Genomic DNA, 24198 nt, shown 5'->3' with positions numbered 1-24198 from the left:
GTGTTATATTTTGGTCCGAAAATAAAGAGACTATTTGTAAAAATAAAACCAAAATTATGGCTCAAATCTCTTAATACATCAAAAATTCCTAACAGCCTTGAACACCCAATAAAAATATGGAAAACTGTTTCTGGAAGACCACAAAACAAACATTCTTCTCCTTGCAAAGGATTTAGATGAGCTTTGTACCGATTTGTTGCTAAAATACAATGAGAAATCCTCCATTGTAAATCCCCAGTTCTTTTTTTCGATTGGCATCTTGTACAATGACCTCCAACATCCTTTTGGAGATACACCTGATTCAACAAAATTAGTCCATTTGGTCTCTGGAAGATCTTTCAATGCTCTTAAGTTCAGATATTTGACACAAACAAGATAAAGAGCCTTCTTAGATATAGTGTCAAAAAGACCCAGTTCAGGTGTTGTAAAAGAGAGTAATCTTCCATCTGTCTCCTGCCAATCTCCTACGTTTACCACCACCTTAATGCTGGGGAAATCATTCTTTACCATGTCTACTTGTGATGGGATTAAAGGAAATGACTCTTGTATCTCATGTAGCAATTTTTTCAACAGTCCGAACAGAATGAATACCAATCTTCATGGCCAGTTTTTTCTGCAGAAATCCATCGGTCAATCGACCAAAGATGACAGATTTTACTTATTCCTGCTTTGACCAGGTTTGTGCATACAGTTTTAGATTTTAAACTCATGCCAGTAAGAAGAGGATTAAAAATTAATGGTTCTTCAAGAACCCACTCATGGGGAACCTCAGACAATTCTCTTTTAACAACAAATATTTGCCATGCATTTAAAACTGATACATAAAAGGAAGAGAGTCCATTCAAATCCACTTCCTTCAAATTAATTAAGAATAAATGTTTATCCAAGTTCATCCGCCCCACTCTTCTTAGTAGAGCACAAGCAATTTCTGACCAGTTTCTGAGACTGATGGTACAGTAGTCTTTGCGCAGTCTGCAGTCTAAAACCAGCCACCTTGGATTTAATGTCCATAAGGCCCTGGCCTCCTTCACTTAGCTGTAGATACAATACTGATTCTCTCAACCAATGTTGTCCATCCCAGAAAAACTGTACCAACACTTTTTGAATTTTCCCGAATGAAGTCCTCTGGTGGGTTCAACACAATCAGTTTATGCCATAAAATGGATGCGGCAAGATTATTCACGACCAGCACTCTCCCTCTATAAGAAAGTTGAGGTAAAATCCATTTCCATTTTGATAATCTATTACAGATTTTATCTTTCACGCCTTCCCAGTTCTTTCTTTGATGTTCCTCAGAACCTAAAAAGACACCTAAAAACTTAAATCCTTCTTTTTCCCCCACTTTACATTTCCCGGGATAACAGGTTTTGCATCGACATTGGAGCATTGTTCTTTACCATTGCACCAAAAAGCTTCTGTTTTGCTCCAGTTCAGTTTTGCAGACGACGCTCTCCTCATATAGAGAGATACTGTAATTAAACATATCAATATCTCTTTGATCTTTCACTATCACAGTAATGTCATCTGCATATGCTGTTAACTTAAAGCATTAGAGTTCCCATCAATCTTAAGACCAGACAGTTCTTTCCTCAAAAGACACAGGAGTGGCTCCACTGCTAATGCATATAACTGACCGGAGAGAGGGCAACCTTGTCTGATACCTTTAAGCATTCTTATTGGTTTACTTAACCCACCTCCTATTTTTAAAATACAAGATGCATTCATATATAATAGTTTGAGCCAAGAAATAAAACCATCTCCAAATCCAAATGCACTCATTGTTTCGTACAGAAAACCATGATCCACTCTATCGAACGCTTTTCCTGATCCAGGAATAAAAAACCCACATTCATTTCATTTTGTTTAGAAAAATCTAAGATATCTCTCATCATAAAAATATTATCATATATGGTTCTTTCTGGAACACAGTAAGATTGATCTTGACATATTAAATCTCTAATACAGTTTTCAGCCTATTTGCCAAAACTTTAGCAATTAGCTTGTAATCAGTTGTTAGGATTGACACAGGCCTCCAATTTTTAAGAACACTCAAGTCACCCTTCTTTGGTAGCAGTGTTAACACTGCCCTTTGACAACTTGTGGGAAGGCGTTTTCTTTAAAACACTCTTGGACCACCTCATTAAAGTCTTTACCGATGTAATTCCACACAGCTTTATAAAAGTCCAGTGAAAGTCCATCAATTCCAGGTGCTCTGCCAGGCTTCATCTGTTTAACAGCATCCGATAACTCCTCAAATGAAACAGTTCTGTCCAAGTGCTCACTTTGTGGTTTAGAAAGAGAAGGCAACTGCTGCAGTAGCTCTGATACACATTCAGTGTCAGTGTCCTCTTTTCTATATAAGTTCGAATAAAAGTCCACTGCAATCTTTCTCATTTCAGTTGCATCAAAAGTCTTACGTCCATCAGGTGTTGTCAAACAATGCATTTGATTTTGTTGTTTTGACACTTTCTCTAAATTAAAAAAATAAGCAGTGGGGGCATCCATCTCATGAACGGACATAAAACGAGATCTTATCAAGGCTCCTTTTGCCCTCACTTGCAACAAATGTTCTAGATCTTGTTTCTTTTCACTCACAATGCCAGCTGAAGATGAATTAGAGTTCTGAATCATACCAGCTGTAATGTTTAAAATCTCATGTTCTATTTCTGAAATTTTTTGTTTTATTTTTCTTGTTGAAAAACATGTATACTGCTGACAAATATTTTGATTTGCGTCTTCCCTATATCCCACCACTGAATCAAATTCTCAAACTCATTTTTCTTTTGAACCCCATTCGTTCCAAAACAATTCAAATTTCTCATAAAAATCTATCTCTTTCAACAGTGCAACATTAAAACTTCCAATATGGACTTTTAAATTTAGATTGTGTCAAAATAATATTGACTGTAATAAAATGATGATCTGATAGACAACATGGAAAAATATTACACCCCATGATTCTATTATTCTCCGCACGCTTGACATAAACCTATCAAGTCTTGCTGCACTTATCCTTCCTTGTGAGACTTTGGTCCATGTATATTGTTTCATCTCTTTATTCCGCTCTCTCCAAACATCTACTAAATCATTTTGAACCATTAAACTTTTTAAAACAGAAACTGATACAGGATGTGGCTCCTCATTATTACCTATCTAAAAGAAAATTAAGAGAACAATTCCAATCCCCACCAATGATTAGCATACCATCTACAGCGTAACTTTTTTAAAACTCTCCCAATTTTCTCAACATAATCATTCTATCTAACCCTTTATTTGGAGCATATATATTTATAAAAAACAAATAACTGATTTTCAACTTTAGCTTTCACCATCAAAATACGCCCTTTCTCTAATTCCATTTCTGATAAAATATTGACATTGAGGTGAGGTGAAAATAAAATGGCTACGCCTGCACTAACATTTGTGCCATGACTTAAACAAAGCTTTCCTTTCCACCACATGTTTAGCTCAGATTCATTTTTCATATCGCTATGAGTTTCTTGTAAAAATATAACTTCCTGAATCTTTAAGTCTAAGGAACTCAGAAAGCAATCCTCTTTTTCCCCCATCTCTTAGCCCATTCACATTTAAAGATCCCAATCTAAGAATCTGCATTGCAGGGTAAAGAGAAGAAAAAAACAAATGACAGAAAAACACAACAAAAATGAAGATAGATCCATACCCATGTGACTTATTTTTTCCATTTGGCCAGTTTTACGTTATCTTTTTGAGACTTACGTACAGTTGTTAAAAACTTTTTCAGCCGAAATCTTTTTTGTTTTGAAATGATATCATAGCCTGCCGTCTTCTGAGCTATCGCCACTGATTTTATAAACTATTAACATCGGGGAAAAACTTCGCAACATCAACTTTTTTCCCTTTAGTTAAGTCTAGAAAATCATTTAATTCTTCGACAGAATAAATGTCCTCCAAAGACTGGACTGCAATCAATATCCGAAAACTCTGAGCAATTGTCACAATCCTCCATCAATTCATCATCACTGTTTTCACTCTCCACAAGTGCATTCGCCTGTATCCCGCTACTACTCTGAACATCATCACCATAAACACATTCCTTATCCATAACAACACCAACATTCGGTCCTACAGTATTATCACCAGCTCGTATTAAAGACAAAAACTCACTCACCTCTGACTTTGCGCTTGGATCTATAGCACTCTTCTCGGGTGTAGTCTGAGGAATAACGCTGGGTTCACCTGTTGAAACCGAGGACTCTGAATCCTTATTCCCATTTATCCTCTGTTTCTTTTCTGGAATCGTTACCTCCGTTACAGCTATAGGCCGTTTCTCTTTATCTGGACTTTCATTTTTTTCGCTCTGATCAGTTTGCGCGTCATTGTTTCCGTCATTCTTTGCATTTTCTAATTGTTTCCTATGTGGACACGTAAACTTCTTATGTCCCAAATCGCCGCATTCAAAACAACGAAGGCTTTCTGTCGTTGCAAAAATCATAAAAGAACTGTCTCCATGTTGAATGCGAAACGAGATATCCAGAGACTCAGATTGGGCATTTAAAAACATGAACACTTGTCTTCGAAAAGACATCACATGTTTTAAAGCTGCGTTTTTACACCCGAGCGGAACCATTTTAATGGATCCAGCAAACTTTCCATAACGACTCAATTCTTTTATGATTTGCTCATTTGAAATGAAAGGCGGCGCGTTAGAAATGGTGACTCTAGTAGCCGGTGCGCGTAAAGGCGTCACTTGCACCAGCGTTTCAGACACAACAATTCCATTTTCAACAAGGATGTTTACGAGTTTCTCATCTTTAAGAAAAACTACTACAGCCCTATTCATTCTGGAGGCCGATGCTATGTTTTCGTTTCCTACAATCTCGCCCATTGCTAGAAGCACGTCCTCTACGGTAAATGCTTGGTCCGAAAACACTTTACATCCGTTTTTGATTGATAGCCCAGGCGTTCCCTCACCAGAGAGAGACGCCATGGCCCTTATCACTGAATTAATCCCACAAGTACTTAAAGTAAACCGCAAAGTGATAAAGAACAAACAAACAAACAAACAAAAAGAAAGAAAATACTTAGACTGAAAAATAACACCTTGAAACTAAAAATCAAGCGTGCCGCTCTCACATCCCCACACCACACTTCCGCTCCCAGCATGCAATCCACACAGAGAGAGAGAGAGAGAGAGAGAGAGAGAGAGAGAGAGAGAGAGAGAGAGAGACAGTGACAGTGACAGTAGACAGTAAAAGAAATGGACCGAGCGTTCCCATTGACGTCAACGGCGAAAGAATGAAGTCAACCTAGGGGCACTCACTTCCTGATGGCTGAGCGAACTGCGCAGGCTCAGACTGAGCTTGAGGACGTAGATGTGACGTGAGCCTCCTGTCTGACAGCTGTGAGTCTTCTAGTAAATGTGGAAAGCGAAAGCTGAATCACGTTGTTTAAATATTTTCTCCCGTTGCTTTTGGCTCACTATGGGCTTCTCCCCATTCTTCTCCCTAGACTTTATCAGACTAGTCTCCAGGACATGTCTCCACGTCCCCCCGACTGTCTCATAGACAGTAAAAGATTGCCTGCGAGCGTCTCCTCAGGTCTATACGGTAATTTCTCAACTGTGCGACAGGGTCGCGTTGGTTATGACGCAATCGTTAGCCTATTTTTACAAAAACAGCTTCTGCGGGTCGATAGTGTAAGATACAAGGTAATGGAGCCTTTTATACATTGTCGTGTTTCTTTAGAAATAAACAATGGACAAATGGAGTCTTTAAAGCCTCAGATGTAAAGTTATTCACTGTCAAAGTGACTCAAAAATGAATGGGAGTCAATGGGATGCTAACAGCAGGTGATGGCTTGGTTAGCAATGGCAGCCCCTAGGGGTGGAACGCTTTCCGAGTGCTAGATTACCCCCTTGGGTCCACTCCATGTTTTAAATTTCTCCCAGCGGCAGTGTCCCGATGACATCGTTGAGGCACGACAGCTGAAGACCAGATGATGGGTCTTCATGACGATTCAAACGATGGGGATCGCCGCAGCACCATGCAGGAGGCAGAACATTTTTCCGGGCACTTCTGTGGACACACCGGGGTCGGCGCAGAAATCCAAGCCGCTCCACGGCCGCAATGCAGGACGGAACAGCGGCGCAGCCGAGAAGCGGAACATCCCAACATCATGCCGGACGCCGATTACGCTGGCCCAGATGACGCTAGCCCGGTGCAAACTTCAGCCACCATGCAGCTTAAGCCCAAGGGAGACCACCAGTGAGCAGTCGCGGCGAGAAACATCAAATGTCCTCCAAACCAGAACCAACCGCAGCAATTCAAACATAAACATTAGAGAAGCGGTGGAAAACGGCGAAACGACGAACAACGTCTTCTCAGTGGCTGCCAGCAATCAGCAACTGTCCCAATTGTAGCTCTGACTGTTAGACTAGTCACAAACATAAGGAAATAAAATAAAATCTAAATCTAATAATCCAATATATCCAATAATATCAATACGTCCTGAATGTAACATGTTGGTACAACATCAGATAACGCCTTGCACTTAAAAACTGCAATTTTAAAATCAATTCTATACTTTACAGGCAGAAAGCCAATGTAAGGTCGCTAAAATGGGAGAAATGTGATATCTTTTATTTGTGCTGGTAAGAAGTCTTTTGGACACTGTCTTTCGGAAACCATTTTAATTTTACCACTACCTACTGATTTGTTTCAAAATGAATCACAAATTGCATGAGGTTGAACAGTGGTGGAGAACTGGAGATAGTACATTTAAAGGAGAGGAAGACCAAGATGGGGCTACAATCTAAATTTCGCTTTTGCTTTCGCTTAATTGCAAAAAAATTATTAGCCATCCAACATTTGATCTCTTCAAAACAGTCTCACAGCACATCCAAGGGATAAGAACTGTCAGTTTTAGCTGGTAGATAAAACAGTGTATCGTCAGCATAGCAGGTAGGAGATCTTATATTTCTTAAAAATGGCAACGACCGACAGCATATAAAGTGAAAAGGGCCTAAAATGGACCCCTGGGACAGACTACATAATAGGGGAATCAATGGAAAATTAAAATTCCTCATGCTAACTGAGCAGGTTCTGTCTTTGAGGTAAGAGGCCAACCACTGCAAGGCGACACCTGAATACGACCTCCTTTTCCAACGGATGTAACTAGATACTATGTTTGACTGAATCAAAAGTAGAGCTTAAATCCAACAAAAGCACTGCATGCTAACCAGTTGAGAATTTGCAAAAGGTCATTGCTGACCTTCAATGGTGCAGTTTCCGTGCTGAGCATTGATCTAAAACCAGACTGAAAAGTATCTAGAATATTGGACATGCCTTGAATAGGTATTCAACTAACAATACACAACTCTGTGCTTAGAAATAAGAGTCCATTTGGAGATTCCAAACGCTATAGAGAACTGTTAAAGGGGTACTTCAGCGCTGGGAAGATGAATATGTATTTAAACTGGCTCATCAATGCAGTAGAAATGTGAAATTACTTTTGAATTTGGTGTCTTCTAGACTGAGAAAAGACAGAAAATGTATTTTTGTCCCATGGGGATGAAAGACTACAATTCCCAGAATGCATCGCTGCCCTGTGAGGCCATTCCCAACGCCACCAACTTGATTACTGCGACTGAGTTAGAGAAGACACTACAATTAAAAACTGAACGTGCCTGTTCAATATAATGAGTGAGTCGCCGCACGAGTCTCACAGACAGCACTGAGCACTAACTGCAGGAGTGATGAGAGCTGAGGTAATCGCGACTACACTCGACTACACACATACATTCACAACGCGAGTTCAGTCTGGCGCGTTTCAGTTCATGCCTTTGCAAGCTTAACTTTCATAGAAATTAATTTGAGCAGTTAAAACACTTACATTGCTCACCATAGCTCCGTTTAAATGAGTGCCTGTAGCTGCCAGCTGAGCTCTCCCTGCAAGCTGAGTGTTATCTCCCTCTGCTAGCTGTAGTCTTTAGCCTTTGGGCAAACATTCCTCCTATGATGCAAAAATCGTCAATTTGCATCATAGGAGGAATTTTTCCAGAATTAAAATGCATAAATCTCTTGTCTCAGGGAGATATGAGGGGGGAAAGCACAATAATTTGAATATATTCCAGGGTTTCTACTGATACAAAGCCATATGCTAATCGCTGAAGTAACCCTTTAATAATAGCTGTTACAGCTGGGCTCAAGGTTTCAAAGACTTCCTTAAAAAGACGAGTTGGGATGACATCAGACTCACAGATGGAACAATATCAACGAGCTTCACTGACGCTTCACACTAGCGTTGTGAAACGGCCATCAAGCTCTGACAAGTGAGTTTAAATGAGAATGCTCGCAATGACGCTTGTGTTGTACCGAATTTTGACCCCCTGCCAAATATTAACCCCATCGTTGAAGTCGTTACCTGATTGGCTGCTTAATCCTAACCCCACCTCTAATTCCAACAGTGTCGTGGAAAAAATTTGAATGCGTTACATTACTTTTGCGTTACTTTCTCTTTTTTTCACCTGGACTGGACTTGTTTTTGTTTTGTTTTTTATAACAAAAAAGTTCTATTTTGAGGCAAATGTAAAGACTCATTGACCTCAAATGTGAAATAATAATCCCTAGGCTGAAGAAAATGCAAATTCATGCCTTTATTTTATTCATTTGCAGGAACACTACATCGTTTTTTTGTGCAAGTGAAATTAGTAAATGCTTTCTCATATCTAGTCTAGCGAATCATGTTTACACACGACCTCTCTGCACTTATTTTTCTGATCATTGGGATAAGTGAATTGTCAGTCAATGAATGTGAATACAAAGTAACTTGCGTTTTACAAAAGTAACTTGATTCGAAAAAGTAATCTGATTATGTTACTCAAGTTACATGTAATGAGTTACCCACCCACACCTACTCCTAAACCTACCAAACTAGGAGGTAATAATCTGCTATGCATAGACAGATGTGGAAAAGATGTGGAGAAGATGTGGAGAGTGTCAAAATAAAGGTGTCTCTAAAAAAGTTTTGATTTATATGAGGGTGTGTAAATGATGCACAATGAACTATCCTTTTGTGCTCTAATGTTGTAGGCCACTTGTTTGCCTTGGTTTGATTGATCGTGCCAATCAAAATGTGACTTTGTGAAACCTCAAGTAAAATGTTGCTATAGTAGCCAATATCAACGCTAGAAAGTCTATCCACTTGGCGATTATTTTTGTTAAATAGTCTATTCTATTTCATCATTTAGATCTATTTTGACAGTTATCTTGACTGAGGGAGCAGGATATTCGGGGTGAGAATTTCAGCCTAAAATAAAAATTGCTGTTGACTTTTATTATGGACAGAAACAGTATATTTCATATTCAACAGAATAAAGATACACATTTGAAATTAAATGAATTAATAATGACAGACAGAAGTTAGTTTGTGCTCAGAAACTTGTTCATTTTGATTATAGGAGGTAGGCTACCTGCATGGTTGCTTTGATTTGATCAATGGAGTTACTGCAAACTTTAAAAAAGACCAAAGCCCCAAAGATCACATCAAAATTGAAAAAAGGCAATAAAAGGTAAATCTATATATAGAGAGTTCAACTATTGTTAAAGGGGGAAAAATGTGTGGACAGTGTTGCAAATGGAGGGCATCTGTTTAAGTCATTTCATTACAATATCGAGACATGAAATGCCATTCCATTACAAAAACAGTTTTTCTGTGTGTTAATCTGGTCACTCTAACATTCAGGAGCGGCAGCGGCGTCTTCCATGAGCGGCTTGTGAAGTTCTGGATCCTCCACCTGGGAAACACACAGAGCAGCTCTCAGAATCTGTCATGATTGTCATGAGTGATTGATGGGATTGTGGTGATGACTCAGTACCTTTTCATCCTCAGCCTTCTTGCACAAAGCTTTCCCAGTCAAAACACAGAAACTGATCGACACACAGAGCTGAAGGACCGACAACACTATCATCATGATATCTAGTCCTTTGAAGGCCATCTAGAGGTGGGTAAATACAAAGATTTTATATGTTAAGAGAGTGCATTTATATTATTTATGAATGAGAGAAAGTGCAACATGGAGACAATTGTCCCAAATGACGCACTATACACTATATATATATATATATATATGCACTACTCAGCTGTGTAGTGTATGTATGTCATTTTGTCATCCAGCATTGGAGTCCACATTTTATTTTTTCAGTTAACTTTTTGTAATTTTCAGCACACTACAACACACTACTTGCACTATTAATATTACAGAATGGCATAGAATAGTGCATAAGTATGTAAATTGGGATATATCTAATCAAGCTTCTGAGACGCGTGCTTAGAAACAACTGATTTTTCTAACACTATTTGAGCACAAGATACAACATTTATGGGACAGTTCATGTTCCCCTACTCAAGTAGATAGGACTTGGTGTTAGATTCCCAAAATAGAGTGCAACCATCGGGTTCCAGAAGTAAAATCTCCATTCATTTTCTCCATGGGGAAATCAAGATTTTTAACAATAACTTATAAACCTTTAAAAACAGACCTAATGTGAGCTAAGGTTGTTAATCGGTGGTATTTGCTTCTGTTTGAAGACATTACCCTGCATTGTTTCAAGTTACACTCAAAAAAATGAACTTATGATGCTGTTCACTTTATTTAAGCAAATCATCAATTTAACACCCTTATATGAGGTTTCTGGTTCAAATGTAATTGATTCATTTTAAACTGACTTAAAACTGTTACTCTTTGACATAACTTGATGTTTTTATTTTGAAATAACATGATTCAGTCAAGTTACCCAATCAAACAGGACTTTCGCTTCCCATCATGCCTTGCAAATGGGCTGATTTTGGAGAGTAAATGTTTAAATAAAGTGCTATTTTATGCATTTCTAACGAGATGAGAAAATGGAGAGAATTTTTAATGTTTTGTTATGTTGGTATTTAAAAGTTTGTGTTATGTTAGTGTTTTTGGACGTAACCATTGTGGTGTAACAAAACCAACTAGCCAATATACAATCTTGTTATGTAAAAGGTTTTGTAAATGTTGTAAAATATAGCATTTCACTAAATAAAAATAATAAATTAAACTGGATTACTTGTTTTGTTTTATATTCATTTCAGAGTAATTAAACGTAATAGTTTTGGACAAAATTAAGAATGTTAACCTGATTTTAACTAAATGGCTTGAATTAGCTTTATGTAAAAAAATTACGTTTACCAAAATAAACAATGTTAATTAAATTCAACATAACCCAATTACGTGGAACCTGTTGACATCAAAAAAATAAGTAAATCCAAGGTATCATTTTTTTGGAGTGTATTTTTAATGTAATCATGTTTAACAGATTTATTAATTACTGGTGGAAAAACTGCTGTACAGCAGTGGCTCTCAAATTAAGGTAGTATGTAAGTTGATGGGGTATGCAAGCAAAATGTTGAGTTTGCTTTTCATTTAATTCTACCCCACCTTAAAATAACATTAAACTGAGCAAGTTTTCTGGCAGAGATAACAGGCCGTAAATACATGACATCCGATCAAATTACCTCATCTTTGGCGGTCAAAAGTATGGGTTACAGTAGCAAATCACGCTACATTACTGTCACTACAGACAATGCCCCTTTGTAGGTGGGGATTTAGCACTTACATGAAGAACAACTATAGACACAGAACGAATCGAGAGAGTCAATGATTCAATGACCCATTCCTAAATACAGCTTCATTATTGAATAAATGACTGGATGACGATGACTCACTCATAAAGACGGTGACTTGTCGCAACCTACTGGCGATTAATTTAATATTTAAAAGTATCACTTATTTTACCATCATTACATATTTCTCTATTGGACATTTTTTATTCAAAGCATTATATATTTTATCAAGGTAAAATGCACTGGAAAAATCTATTTTAGGGGGGAAATATTGTCCCTTAAAGGGATAGTTTACATCTAAGGTGTGTATGACATTCTTCTTTCAGACGAATACAATTAGAGTTATATTAAAAAAGTCCTGGCTAATCCAAGCTTTAATCCAAGGTTGTTTCTCTTTTTTGAAGTCCATAAAAATGCATCTGTCCATCAAATATAATGCTCCACACGGGCTCCGGAAGGGTAATAAATGAAGAAGTGAATTGATGCATTTGTGTTAGAAAAATATCCATATTTAAAACTTTATAAAGTAACATTTCAGCCAATCGCCTTCCGTATTCAGTTTATGAAAAAACTGTTGAAAATGCCTCTGCAGTTCAAAGGTTTGCGTTACCTGTTACGCTCATCAGACGTCACGTACGCATCTTGAGCTCCGAGAAGGCACTTTCAACACTTTTCCACAGAAGGTGATCGGCCGGAAGCTTAATTAAAATAGTTTTAAATATGGATTTTTTTTACACAGATACAAAGATTTGCTTCAGAAGGCCTTTATTAACCTCTCAGAGCCGTGTGAAGCATGTTATGTGATGGACAAATCATGGGCTAATTTACATTCCATGACTGAGGAAAGAGAGGGGGTATGCAGAAGTCTTTAACAAACACATTTTAAAAATCAATATGGGAGAAATAAGTGGAAAAAAATACTTCTGGAGCCAGTGCTGCTGAAAAAGTGAACAGGCACTGTTGCTCTCTATAGTTGCCCAGAGACGTTGCTAAAATGGCCGCCGCCCGCCGAGTAAAAAGACTTTCCTTGAAAGGGACTTTGGACTTTTTAGTGTCAACTTATTCAAAGGAAAATCATCCATAAAGACTGCAAGAAACTTAAACCCCTAATTATCACAAAAACTGGATAATAGCTCATCATATATGAAGCACTTTTATTTTAAGGTGTGTTTCGTCATTTTGGAGCTTGGTATTAAATCAAAAGAAGTGACCAAAATTTTTATTTTTGCCTTTTTGGAAAAGAACTAATCCTTAAACTGAGTATGTTTGGAAGAAGATTTGATGATCAGTAGCTTGTCTTAGTAGCATCTAAAGAATTATTACCTCAGTGAGATTCCTGTAGTACAGACAGGTGTCCCATGTCCTTCTCTCTTCAGGGGAAGGCATTGTAGGATCATAACGTTCATAACTATTATAGCGTGAATAGCCTGAATAAGAATTGTAGGGCTCCGGACAAGGATTGTAGTAGTATCCATCATGATCATTTGCAAGGTCCACTGAATACAGCACAACACCTGTGATAGCCAGTGCTGCACAGACTGCATGCAGAATCATTCCAATGAACAGCTGTAAAACAAACAACATATAAACATGTTGTAAAAAAGTATAAAACGGGAACTATGAAAAACACAGATGCCTTTGAGAGAAACTTACCAGACAAGAAGTGGGAAACTTAGCTGCTAGAATACACACGATTCCAGATACAATGAACTAAAAGACAAAAACAAACAAGCAAAAACATCTGTTAACTTATTGTCTTTCAAATGTTTGCTTTATATTTTTAATAAATCAAATGAATAATACAAAATGAGACCCAAGTCTTACCATACTCCCGAGCCAAAAGGGTCCCATGGCCATTCTATCCATGCTCCAGTATAACCCAAGGCATATAAACATGATCCCCACCGCAATATTGAGGACGCCAACTATCATCTGCACAATCTATGGGACAAGGGAACAATACAGGGAGTGCAGAATTATTAGGCAAGTTGTATTTTTGAGGATTAATTTTATTATTGAACAACAACCATGTTCTCAATGAACACAAAAAACTCATTAATATCAAAGCTGAATATTTTTGGAAGTTTTAGTTTTTAGTTTTAGCTATTTTAGGGGGATATCTGTGTGTGCAGGTGACTATTACTGTGCATAATTATTAGGCAACTTAACAAAAAACAAATTTATACCCATTTCAATTATTTATTTTTACCAGTGAAACCAATATAACATCTCAACATTCACAAATATACATTTCTGACATTCAAAAACCAAACAAAAACAAACCAGTGACCAATATAGCCACCTTTCTTTGCAAGGACACTCAAAAGCCTGCCATCCATGGATTCTGTCAGTGTTTTGATCTGTTCACCATCAACATTGCGTGCAGCAGCAACCACAGCCTCCCAGACACTGTTCAGAGAGGTGTACTTTTTTCCCTCCTTGTAAATCGCACATTTGATGATGGACCACAGGTTCTCAATGGGGTTCAGATCAGGTGAACAAGGAGGCCATATCATTAGATTTTCTTCTTTTATACCCTTTCTTGCCAGCCACGCTGTGGAGTACTTGGACGCTTGTGATGGAGCATTGTCCTGCATGAAAATCATGTTTTTCGTGAAGGATGCAGACTTCTTCCTGTACCACTGCTTGAAGAAGGTGTCTTCCAGAAACTGGCAGTAGGACTGGGAGTTGAGCTTGACTCCATCCTAAACCCGAAAAGGCCCCACAAGCTCATCTTTGATGATACCAGCCCAAACCTCCACCTCCACCTTGCTGGCGTCTGAGTCGGACTGGAGCTCTCTGCCCTTTACCAATCCAGCTACGGGCCCATCCATCTGGCCCATCAAGACTCGCTCTCATTTCATCAGTCCATAAAACCTTAGAAAAATCAGTCTTGAGATATTTCTTGGCCCAGTCTTGATGTTTCAGCTTGTGTGTCTTGTTCAGTGGTGGTCGACTTTCTGCCTTTCTTACCTTGGCCATGTCTCTGAGTATTGCACACCTTGTGCTTTTGGGCACTCCAGTGATGTTGCAGCTCTGAAATATGGCCAAACTGGTGGCAAGTGGCATCTTGGCAGCTGCACGCTTGACTTTTTTCAGTTCATGGGCAGTTATTTTGCGCCTTGGTTTTTCCACACGCTTCTTGCGACCCTGTTGACTATTTTGAATGAAACGCTTGATTGTAGTGATGTTATGTATGACACTGAAGCTTCGATGCGCGTATTGCGCATATTTTTTAGGTAATTTGGTGTTAGTGTTTGTATTTAGAGTAATTGAAAAGAAAAGAGTAATGGCATTTCCCTATCTGGGAATATTTTGAGTTTATAGCTTTCAATGTGTGTATGCTTTACAAAATAAATAAATGGGGAACTACTGTCTAAGAGAAGAAATAGACTCTGTAAAACAGCTTTTATGTCTTAATAAAAATAATTCAAAACTTTATCACTTTTCTGTCATTCACTGTACACAAGCATTATCATTCCTAGGTGTCATAAGCACATTTAATGATCATATCACACAATGGCCTTATTCACTGTGTGTGGAGAGAATATGCCTACATTAGATCTTGAATCACATATAAAGCTCATATATTTTATTGTCACACTTTAATTGGTAAATTAATTTATTTAATGGATAAATTAAACACAAACATGTAAGGCTTTTATTTGTACACATAGCATTGAAACGGTGGAGTGTGATGTGATTGCTTTATCGGACAGAGCTTCGATCTTCCACAGGCTTCTGCCCGCTTTATTTTAAATAAGCACCAGATGGCGCTGTTCTTGGCACTCGCGACGCTTCGAATCTTTTCCCGAAACAGTAACGCCTCACTGCTTCATGAGGCTTCATTTCACCATCCCTACATGATTGTTCGATGATCACGCTTCAGAAGCTTGGCTATTTTAAGACTGCTGCAATATATCTCACTATTTTTGACTTTTCTGAGCCTGTCAAGTCCTTCTTTTGACCCATTTTGCCAAAGGAAAGGAAATTGCCTAATAATTATGCGCACCTGATATAGGGTATTGATGTAATTAGACCACACCCCTTCTCATTACAGAGATGCACATCACCTAATATGCTTAATTGGTATTAGGCTTTCCAGCCTATACAGCTTGGAGTAAGACAACATGCATAACGAGGATGATGTGGTCAAAATACTCATTTGCCTAATAATTCTGCACTCCCTGTATTTTTTTATGCCACCAGCTATCAAGAATCTTAAAATAAGAATATACCTAGTTGGCACAATGACATTGTAAGCCAACCAATCAAATTTTGGCTTTCAGTGTGGACAGGCAAATTACTTCACAACTTTTCCAAAATGTTGTATATTGTTTGAATACATTTCATTTGCTTGTGTATAAGACTAGATAAACTGGAAGTACTGAAAACTCAGTCGATTAGGCCTCTGTATTGTCTTAATGTACATCTCAACACATTAGAAAAATAGTATATATATTGCTGAGTATCTGAAAGACACTTGAGCATTACGGGCTGATCTGACAACAAATCGCACCCTGAGCCTCCGGCTACATCTCTTTAAATACTCAGACAGAAACCTCTTTCAAATGGAAACATGATCTAGCAATGGGAATTTGCATTACTCCAGTCTGTAGTTAGTTTATATACCTTACTGAGGACAGAAGGTCATTTGTATGAAGGACCCTGTGAAAAGGGACACACACACCACAGTAAGCAAAGTATCTAAACTCTTAAATCATTTATCACCTTTTGGTTTACTTCTGTGGGGATGGGACCTTAGTACCTGTCACACATTTCAAATGATAACCAAAATGTATAATACTGCATATCCTAGTACTTGTTTACATTAACCTATATATATTTTGGGTGAATTTCAAGACATCTTAACATGTGTAGAGAAGGAGAACTGAAGGTATGCATCTTTTACTCATTATCTTTAAGCATTTGATGTCATTATTTTCTGAATTGATTATGTAATTGGCATGATACATTTACCTGGCTAAAAATAAATTGTTACATTTGATTGTATTCAGACCTTTTCTTAAATTATTGACTTTAGTAGATTACGTTGAATTCATTGTTACAGCAATGCGTGTGTGTATGTGTTATGGTTGTGTGTGCGTGTATGTGTGCGCATGAGTGTGTGTGTGTTAGGGTGACCAGCCGTCCCGCGTAGCACAGCGTTTGAAGCCAAATTCATGCGTCCCGCAAATTGAGACCGTGTCACGCATAATTAATGCTTGCTCAAAAATAAGTTGGTCGCTCTATATCTTCTTGCCTCAGGCAGCCAAACCAACATTACTTGCCAGTTCAGCACGCTACTGTTGCCAGCACACCCACCCCTCAGTTGAACTGCTGTTGTCAACTTTTTCGTTGTTGTCATGACAGCACACGGACGTGCATACCAGACACAATTGGAACTTTTTAGATGCGCACTTTCCTATTCGAAAAATGAGGCACGGCAATCATCAATTAAAAAGAGAAGGAGTGGGTACAAGAAAGACTCGAAAAATTAATATTTGTGACTGAAAGCTGTTGAGGTGGATACCGAGAGAGCTTTTTGTCACCTTTGCAAAACGTCTTTCTTAATCGGACATGGAGAGTAAAATATGATGTCAAACGACACTGCAAAAAATACTTTTCTTTCTTAGTAGTTTTGGCTTGTTTCTTGTCAAAATATCAAAAAATTCTTAAAACAAGTATTTACTAGACAAGCAAAAGTAATTGTTGGGATGGGGAACTTCCATGTTAGTAAAGTCTGCACTGCAAAAAAAAAAAAAACATTCTTACTTAGTATTTTTGTCTTGTTTCAAGTCTAAATATCTAAAAATTCTTGCATTAAGAAACATTTACTAGACATGTAAAAAATTATTGTCTTGTTTTGGGAACAAATAACTGAAAACTAAGACTAAGAGTTTTTGCTTAAAATAAGACAAATAATCTGCCAATGGGGTAAGACAAATAATCTTAATTCAAACAGAAAACAAGATTATTTTTCTACAATAATTTTTTACATGTCTAGTAAATGTTTCTTAATGCAAGAATTTTTAGATATGTAGACTTGAAACAAGACAAAAATACTAAGCAAGAATGCTTTTTTTTTTTTTTTTTTGCAGTGCAGACTTTACTAACATGGAAGTTCCCCATCCTTCCTCCCCTTCTCGTTCCATGAACTTCTGGAGTTAACTTTACTTTTAGTTTAACTTTAACTTAACTTTTTTTTTTTTTTTTTTTACTGTTCCTGTGGTGTTGAGCAACTACAATTACTGTCAATCCTATAATTTTATAATATAATTTATTTAAAGTGAATAAATTGTAATGAAAAATAAATAAAGTAAAATAGGCTAGCTAAAGTAAATCGTAAGTGGAAGTGGAATCGTAATCTGTCAATTCATTGAATATTTAAAATATTATGTTAAAAATACACATTGGTTGGCCAATTCATGAGCATACATCAGCATTTACACATGTTTAGGGAAATAGGGCATTATTAATATACCATGTAAGCTGCTATGTGCTAGAAATGGGTAAACCACTATCTGCCCATCTGCCCGTGCGTGGGCCGCACCGCCGCGCCAGGCAGTGTCCCACATTGTCCCCCCGAAACATACTCTTTGTCCCCCCTTGGGCTTATTAGCAGGTGGTCACCCTAGTGTGTGTGTGCGTGTGTGAGAGAGAGATTGTGTGTAAGTGTGAGAGATTAGCTACAAGAGTGAGTTTTGTTTCTACCCCTCACTGAAAAAAAAAGGCAATTTTTGAAATTTTGCAGTACAATCGACTTGGATGTTTAAGTTATTTCAACTTAAATTATGTTAAACTGACTTAAAAAAAAATGAGTTACATCTTGTATAACTAATAAAAACAAGTTTAACATTTCTTAACTTATTTTGATGAGTTAAAACAATGTAAAAAACATATGTTGTTATAACTTATTGAACATTTAATTTTTTACAGTGCTGCCATTCCCACACAAGGTTGCTATTCTTTTATGTGATCTAACAAAGGTAAAGAGAAAATATTAACCATATATGCTGTTTATATTGCTTGTAATTGGGATGAAGTAAACATCTGTTGAGTATTTTAACATAACATTTTAGATTGAGTTGAATTGAAAACCCAAAAATGCAGCGGGTCCACCAGACCCACGAACACTGGCTGAGTAACAAAAATATGAACACCACACAAGGGTTAAATGCCCTAAGTGAACTAAAGTCTAATCCTTGCTCATTCTAAGCCCCGTCTGTAAAACCGGGCCATGGTTTTCAAATTAAATCTATTTAATTAATATATATCTAAAGTAGCCTAAAATGAAAAGGCCTCAAAATCAAAAAGATGTTTTGCAATTAATGTGTCTGGCTCACCCCAAGAGCTGTGTGGATGTTCTTCAGCTTTCCTTTCATACCCTGAGACACTGAACACACTGGACTGTAGCAGAGAAAACCCAGAATCTGACACAGTACGGGCCATTTGTTCTTTGGGTTTGAGGTGACGGTGATGACCGTCATTCCCTCACCCTGAGACACTGTCAGAGTCATGCTGGAGATGGAAGTCTTTCCACAGGTAACAATGGCTGATCCTGTTTATGGACAACAAAAGATTACTGCTCATCATTTTTTTATGTACATAAATTAATTATATCAGGTTTGGAGGATACAAAGCATAGATATTTAACACTTAAAATAGACTCAAATAAATATGTTTTAGTTGATAGTAATGATAGTATGGAAATGCACTAGATTAATATGTTAATTATCTAAACAAATTTAGACCTGAATCAAAGTTAGGAGGAGAAAAGTGCAAAAATCCAACTGCTTTTGTTTCCAATAAGGAAGTTGTGGTATTGCAAGCTGCATACAGTTTGTAATTTGATCCTAAAATCATCGTCGTCGTCGTTCCCCCCCCCCCCCCAAGTTCATTATATTATTGTTAATCATCTTAATAAACACTATGTTAACTCAAACTCACCTTGTATCGCACGTCTATGTGAGTCTCAGTCCAGAATAAAGATGGCATAACTGCTGTTTTTTTTAAGGCGGGGTTTTGTATTTTTCCCGGCAGTGACTTCCTCATGACGTTCAACTTTAAACAGATAGGCGACCTTAAAATGCACTGTAAATAATTGATTATGTAAGGGAAAATGTAATCCAGCCGGTTGTACATTACACGGCTACTAGTTTCAAATAAATTAGAAACAAAATATTGTCTTGAGATTAAATATTTGATTAGCAGATTTTATTTTATTTGATAAAAACAGTTGCAAACTGCTTTAAGCCTATGATTTACTCACCCTCAAGTCATTATAGCAGGTGTATATTCTTCTTTCAGACAAATACAATCAGAGTTATATTTAAAAAGTCCAGGCTAACTCCAAGCAGTAGCTAGTTGTAGCTGTTTTTTCATATCTATGGGACCAACCCTGCACAAATTAAAAATAAACAATTGAATGAATGAATAAGTAAAAAAAGAATAAATACATATACACATATGTAAATTAATAAACACATTAATATATAAACGACTTGATAAAATAAATGATTCATTTTTAATCAAATAAAACATTTTGTATTATCTTTCCCTTAATTTATTATTTTCTGCTTTTATAAAACTATATTGTTAATATATTAAATAATTTTAACATGTTTTATATTTATTTTTACATTTATTTTATATTTATGCGTTCATTTATTTTGTGCAATTATTTTTCCCACATTTATTTATTTTTGCATTTATTGATTGATTGGTAGCCTAGAAATCTAGACGCACCCTATAGCGGCACCAAATCTAATCTGCCCGAGTGTCGTCTAGCAACTCTCAATAGACTGAGCTGTAATCGCCAAACTCTTGCCGAGCCAATCACATCGTGTATAGAGTCGGTGGGCGGGGCCATAATGACGACGGCCGAGTTGCGTTTGCGTTTGACTCAGCTTGGGCCGCGACTCTGGAAGACTTGGAGTTAAGCTTTTCTCTGAGAAAAGAACAAAGAACGGCACTGAAGTCATTCTTAAAAAGGGAAGATGTGTTCGGAGTTTTGCCGACCGGACACGGCGAATGTTTAATCTTTCAACAAGCTCTGAAATTCAGAACTGCCAGATTTTTTTTAATACATTTGAAATGTTCTTGAAAAATTTGAGTACACGGAGCACAACCTAACACTTTTTGTCATTCTCAGTTTGTGTAAATCCACTTGGGGTTCAGATAATTATTATTTTTTCGTCTAGTGCAATATGGTTTTGTTTCATTAATACAGTATATGCTTTCTTCTTGATTTAACCCAAAAAAAGGAAGTCAAATGTGACATGCCCCATCGGTGGCACATTAATCTAGCATATAACACTTAATTTTACCATATACTTTCCCTTTCAAGTCACAAGGGCAAAGCATGCTGGGAAATAGAAATCCCAGCCCAGTTTCAGTTAAACTTAAGTTTGTCTAAATTAAAATAAACAATTTAATTAAACTCAAAACAATGAAACATTCAGCTTACTTAATATATCAGTTATGTGAACTTGAAAGAAAAAAAGTGCTAATTACTCATAACAGTTAATTTGACTAAACTAATTTGTTTAAAGGTGTCATGAACTGGCTTTTTTATTATATATAATTATACTGTTGTCTGAGGTCAACTAATGATCTTCGTGTGGTTTTTACATTCAAAAACATCATAACTAATAAGTAAAATGCTATTTTCTACACTGGTTTTGAGGCTCTTTCCTGGGTTTTGATGGGCGTGCAGCAACTGGAGACTTGGAAGTAAACACCCACGGCTAGGTTTGGATAAGATTTGCATATTTAATGAGCTTCAGCTCCCCTGACAGTTCAGTGTGCGCACACACACACACACACGCACAGACACGCAACCAGATCAAGAAAGAATTTTTGCTGACGGGCATACGTTTTGGTAGCTCATCTGGAAAACACACAGTAACACTACCATTACTACATATAAAAAGACGTTTTACTCACATAAGTGTGTTGCACCATTCCTGTCGGATCCAATATAAACATTGTGTCTGCAAATCCAGGCTTGTTTACAAATGATTACGCAGTGAAATGAAGCGAACACACGTATACAGTCTTCCTCACGTCAGCTGGAACTTCACATTCCTAATATTATCCGAAGGAAGCTTATGCAGCGACTGTGTTCTTTGCAATAGAACAGCTCCATGAGTCGGTGGGCGGGGCTACTGAATTACACGTTCTGGTGGCGTTTCGTCGCGCGATGACATAAGGATGAAGCTCACGATCGTTTTCTGTGCCTGGTGTTTATAAAAGCTTTTCTTTGACTAAAAAGGAAATTTTCAAATCTGAATCTTATAGGATATTCTTATATTACCATGACCTTTTATATCAAAAGCTCAAGGGAAAGTTGATTTCTCAATTCATCACCCCTTTAAGTATGTTCAACTCGAATAAATTCTTTATTTTGAGTGATAGGATTTACAGTGTGTGTTTATGTTTATTGATGTAGAAAATAAGTATAATAATAATGCTGATCAAACAATAAAAGCATATGCATTCATACAGCAGTTCAGCACATTACATTATCAACACATGCATAACTTCTTTGCATAATGACTGGCATTACTACAGAAACAACTTCAAACATTTTCCAAATGCCGTATTTTCAAATGACAGAGTGACTCTCAAGTCACATTTCACATAAACATAAGCAATGAAACATAATGAATCCAAAGAAATTGTACAAACATGAACATAGCTTGTATTTAACATTGACAGCTAGTTTCCAGCTTGTTTTTGCTTTTAGTAAAAATATTATTTAAAATATTTTAAAATATTATTTATTTAAAAAAATGTCTCACCAGAATGTAAAAAGTATTGCTGAAAACAAAAATACATAACCAATTAATCAAAATCGAAACATCTGTTTTTAAACCGTAGATTACTTTTTTTGCCCCCCTTTTTTTTTACCTAAAATGTTTTTACCTTTTAATGTTGTCCATACCCAAAAAACAACAAACAATTCCTATTATTGAAATAACATAACACACCTGAAATATTGATTATATAATTTTGTCTATTTAAAAACTCAATTATCTGAGCAATGAGAATGAAAAAAAAAAAGAATGAAACATCTTAGGAAGGCGTATTGAATTTGATGATGATTTGAATCAAATCAATGCCTGGAAAGTCCATGGCTATGATCCCAAAACAAGGCTTGGGATTCTTTTTTAATTCCTTTGTAAGATGATCATACAACCAAGGATTGATTTCCTTTGCCAATTTTTTTGGCAATAAATGAAACGGCATATATGTACCTAAGCTTGTGCCACTTGAGTAACTCAGACTCAGATTAGCACCTGCTCTACAGTTTCCAGCAGCTTCTTCCAGGTGCTTTTTAATCTTTTCCTCTTTGACTGTAACTTTAGTTACTTTATAGTCTCCTTTTTCATCCGTTTCAGACAAAGTAATACCCAGAGTAAAACTGTTTTTCTGAACAAAAACTATTTTTCCTCTTACTTCACCAATCCTCGGAAATGATGGCTGAACCCAGATATCTGTAGAATTTCCAATCAAGATTTTAACCAAATTCAAAACACTTTCCTTATTATTAGAAACGGGCTTAACTCTGAGAAGCACTACCTCTCTTTTGAATTCCTTAAAAAAATTCCTGATTTTGATGACAACTTCTGGCAATGATGTCTTTTGGCCAAACCATCCATGCACAATTTTTAATTTATTGCCAGACACTCTCAAGTCGAAGTAGCGTATCCCAGCCTTTAACTGGTCCTCTAGTCTCCATGCCTGACATTCTGCAAATAGTCCTCCATAAAGAGCCAAGGATTCATGGGTACCAGGAATAGTGATTTCAGAGATTAACGTGTCATCATTCAGAGCTTCCATCCAGCCAGTTACATCATTTTCAGGGAGATTGAGTGTCGCCTTATCATTAAACACATTCTGTTGACTACTCTTGTGCAGTTTGTGGAACAAAATCACAATATCAGGGCACAAGTTCTACTTCACCAAGTGAATGTGCTGTAAGTTGCTTTGGATAAGTGTCGGCCAACTGAATAAATGCAATACAGACTTCAGCTAAGAGTCAAAAACTAGAGGAAACTAAAGATAAAATCAAATTCAGACTGGTAGGCTGGCTCAATCTTTCAAATAACATTCCTTTTGTTGTTGTTTTTTTTTTAACTAACCAAACCCCAATAACATACCAATTTTTAACACATAAAAACACATTTATTTAGTGATTTCATACTCACAGCAGCATCAGGATACACAGAATTTCCCCAGGAACTCCCATCTTCTAAACGGTCTGAGGTTAGCACAGAATAAAACAATACATGAGTATGAAACTGCATTTACAAAAAAGGTTTTAATGCAGCACAGATAAATGTACTTACACAGATACTGTAGTTGGGGGATAAAATATTTTGATATTTTTTTGGGACAGAGCGGAACACGCAGCAGATGTATGTTGCCCATCATAAATCAAAGCACGAGACAGACAGACGGATCAGAGGAGAACGGCGGAAAAGGTGACAAGAATGGACAATATTCGTCTGTAAAATAAATGCTGCACGTGCGAAAGCACAACAGGAGTACGCTGTTCCC

The 24198-nt window shown here is 37.0% G+C and overlaps 2 protein-coding genes across 2 annotated transcripts; both read right to left on the bottom strand.

Annotated features, from left to right (window-relative positions):
- Window positions 1-9275: 9275 nt before the first annotated feature.
- LOC137083577 (B-lymphocyte antigen CD20-like) lies at window positions 9276-19683 on the bottom strand. Its single transcript, XM_067449536.1, has 7 exons — window positions 19582-19683; window positions 18978-19192; window positions 13456-13572; window positions 13285-13341; window positions 12955-13197; window positions 9857-9976; window positions 9276-9775 (listed from the first exon to the last, which is right to left on the bottom strand). Exons 2-7 carry the CDS (start codon window positions 19149-19151, stop codon window positions 9713-9715), a joined length of 774 nt encoding a protein of 257 aa, XP_067305637.1. The 5' UTR covers window positions 19152-19192; window positions 19582-19683; the 3' UTR covers window positions 9276-9712.
- A 3027-nt stretch (window positions 19684-22710) lies between these two features.
- On the bottom strand, window positions 22711-23887 carry LOC137083490 (1-phosphatidylinositol phosphodiesterase-like). The gene is made up of 2 exons (XM_067449439.1): window positions 23847-23887; window positions 22711-23557 (listed from the first exon to the last, which is right to left on the bottom strand). The coding sequence occupies exons 1-2, from the start codon at window positions 23885-23887 to the stop codon at window positions 22711-22713; spliced, it is 888 nt and encodes a 295-aa protein (XP_067305540.1).
- Window positions 23888-24198: the final 311 nt, after the last annotated feature.

Source organism: Pseudorasbora parva, chromosome 7, assembly GCF_024679245.1.
Source record: "Pseudorasbora parva isolate DD20220531a chromosome 7, ASM2467924v1, whole genome shotgun sequence".
Lineage (NCBI taxonomy): Eukaryota > Metazoa > Chordata > Actinopteri > Cypriniformes > Gobionidae > Pseudorasbora > Pseudorasbora parva.
This window is presented reverse-complemented; position numbering and strand designations above follow the sequence as displayed.

Bases quoted from the DNA above. Each gene is read 5' to 3' on its own strand.
- LOC137083577 (XM_067449536.1), bottom strand. From the start codon at position 19,151: ATGACTCTGACAGTGTCTCAGGGTGAGGGAATGACGGTCATCACCGTC. The intron at 9,977-12,954 runs GTAATAATTCTT...ACCCACCTCTAG, and splicing joins ACTACAGGAATCTCACTGAG to ATGGCCTTCAAAGGACTAGA. The intron at 9,776-9,856 runs GTACTGAGTCAT...TGTGTTTCCCAG, and splicing joins AGAAGGCTGAGGATGAAAAG to GTGGAGGATCCAGAACTTCA.
- LOC137083490 (XM_067449439.1), bottom strand. From the start codon at position 23,887: ATGGGAGTTCCTGGGGAAATTCTGTGTATCCTGATGCTGCT. The intron at 23,558-23,846 runs GTGAGTATGAAA...TTTGTTCCACAA, and splicing joins CTGTGTATCCTGATGCTGCT to ACTGCACAAGAGTAGTCAAC.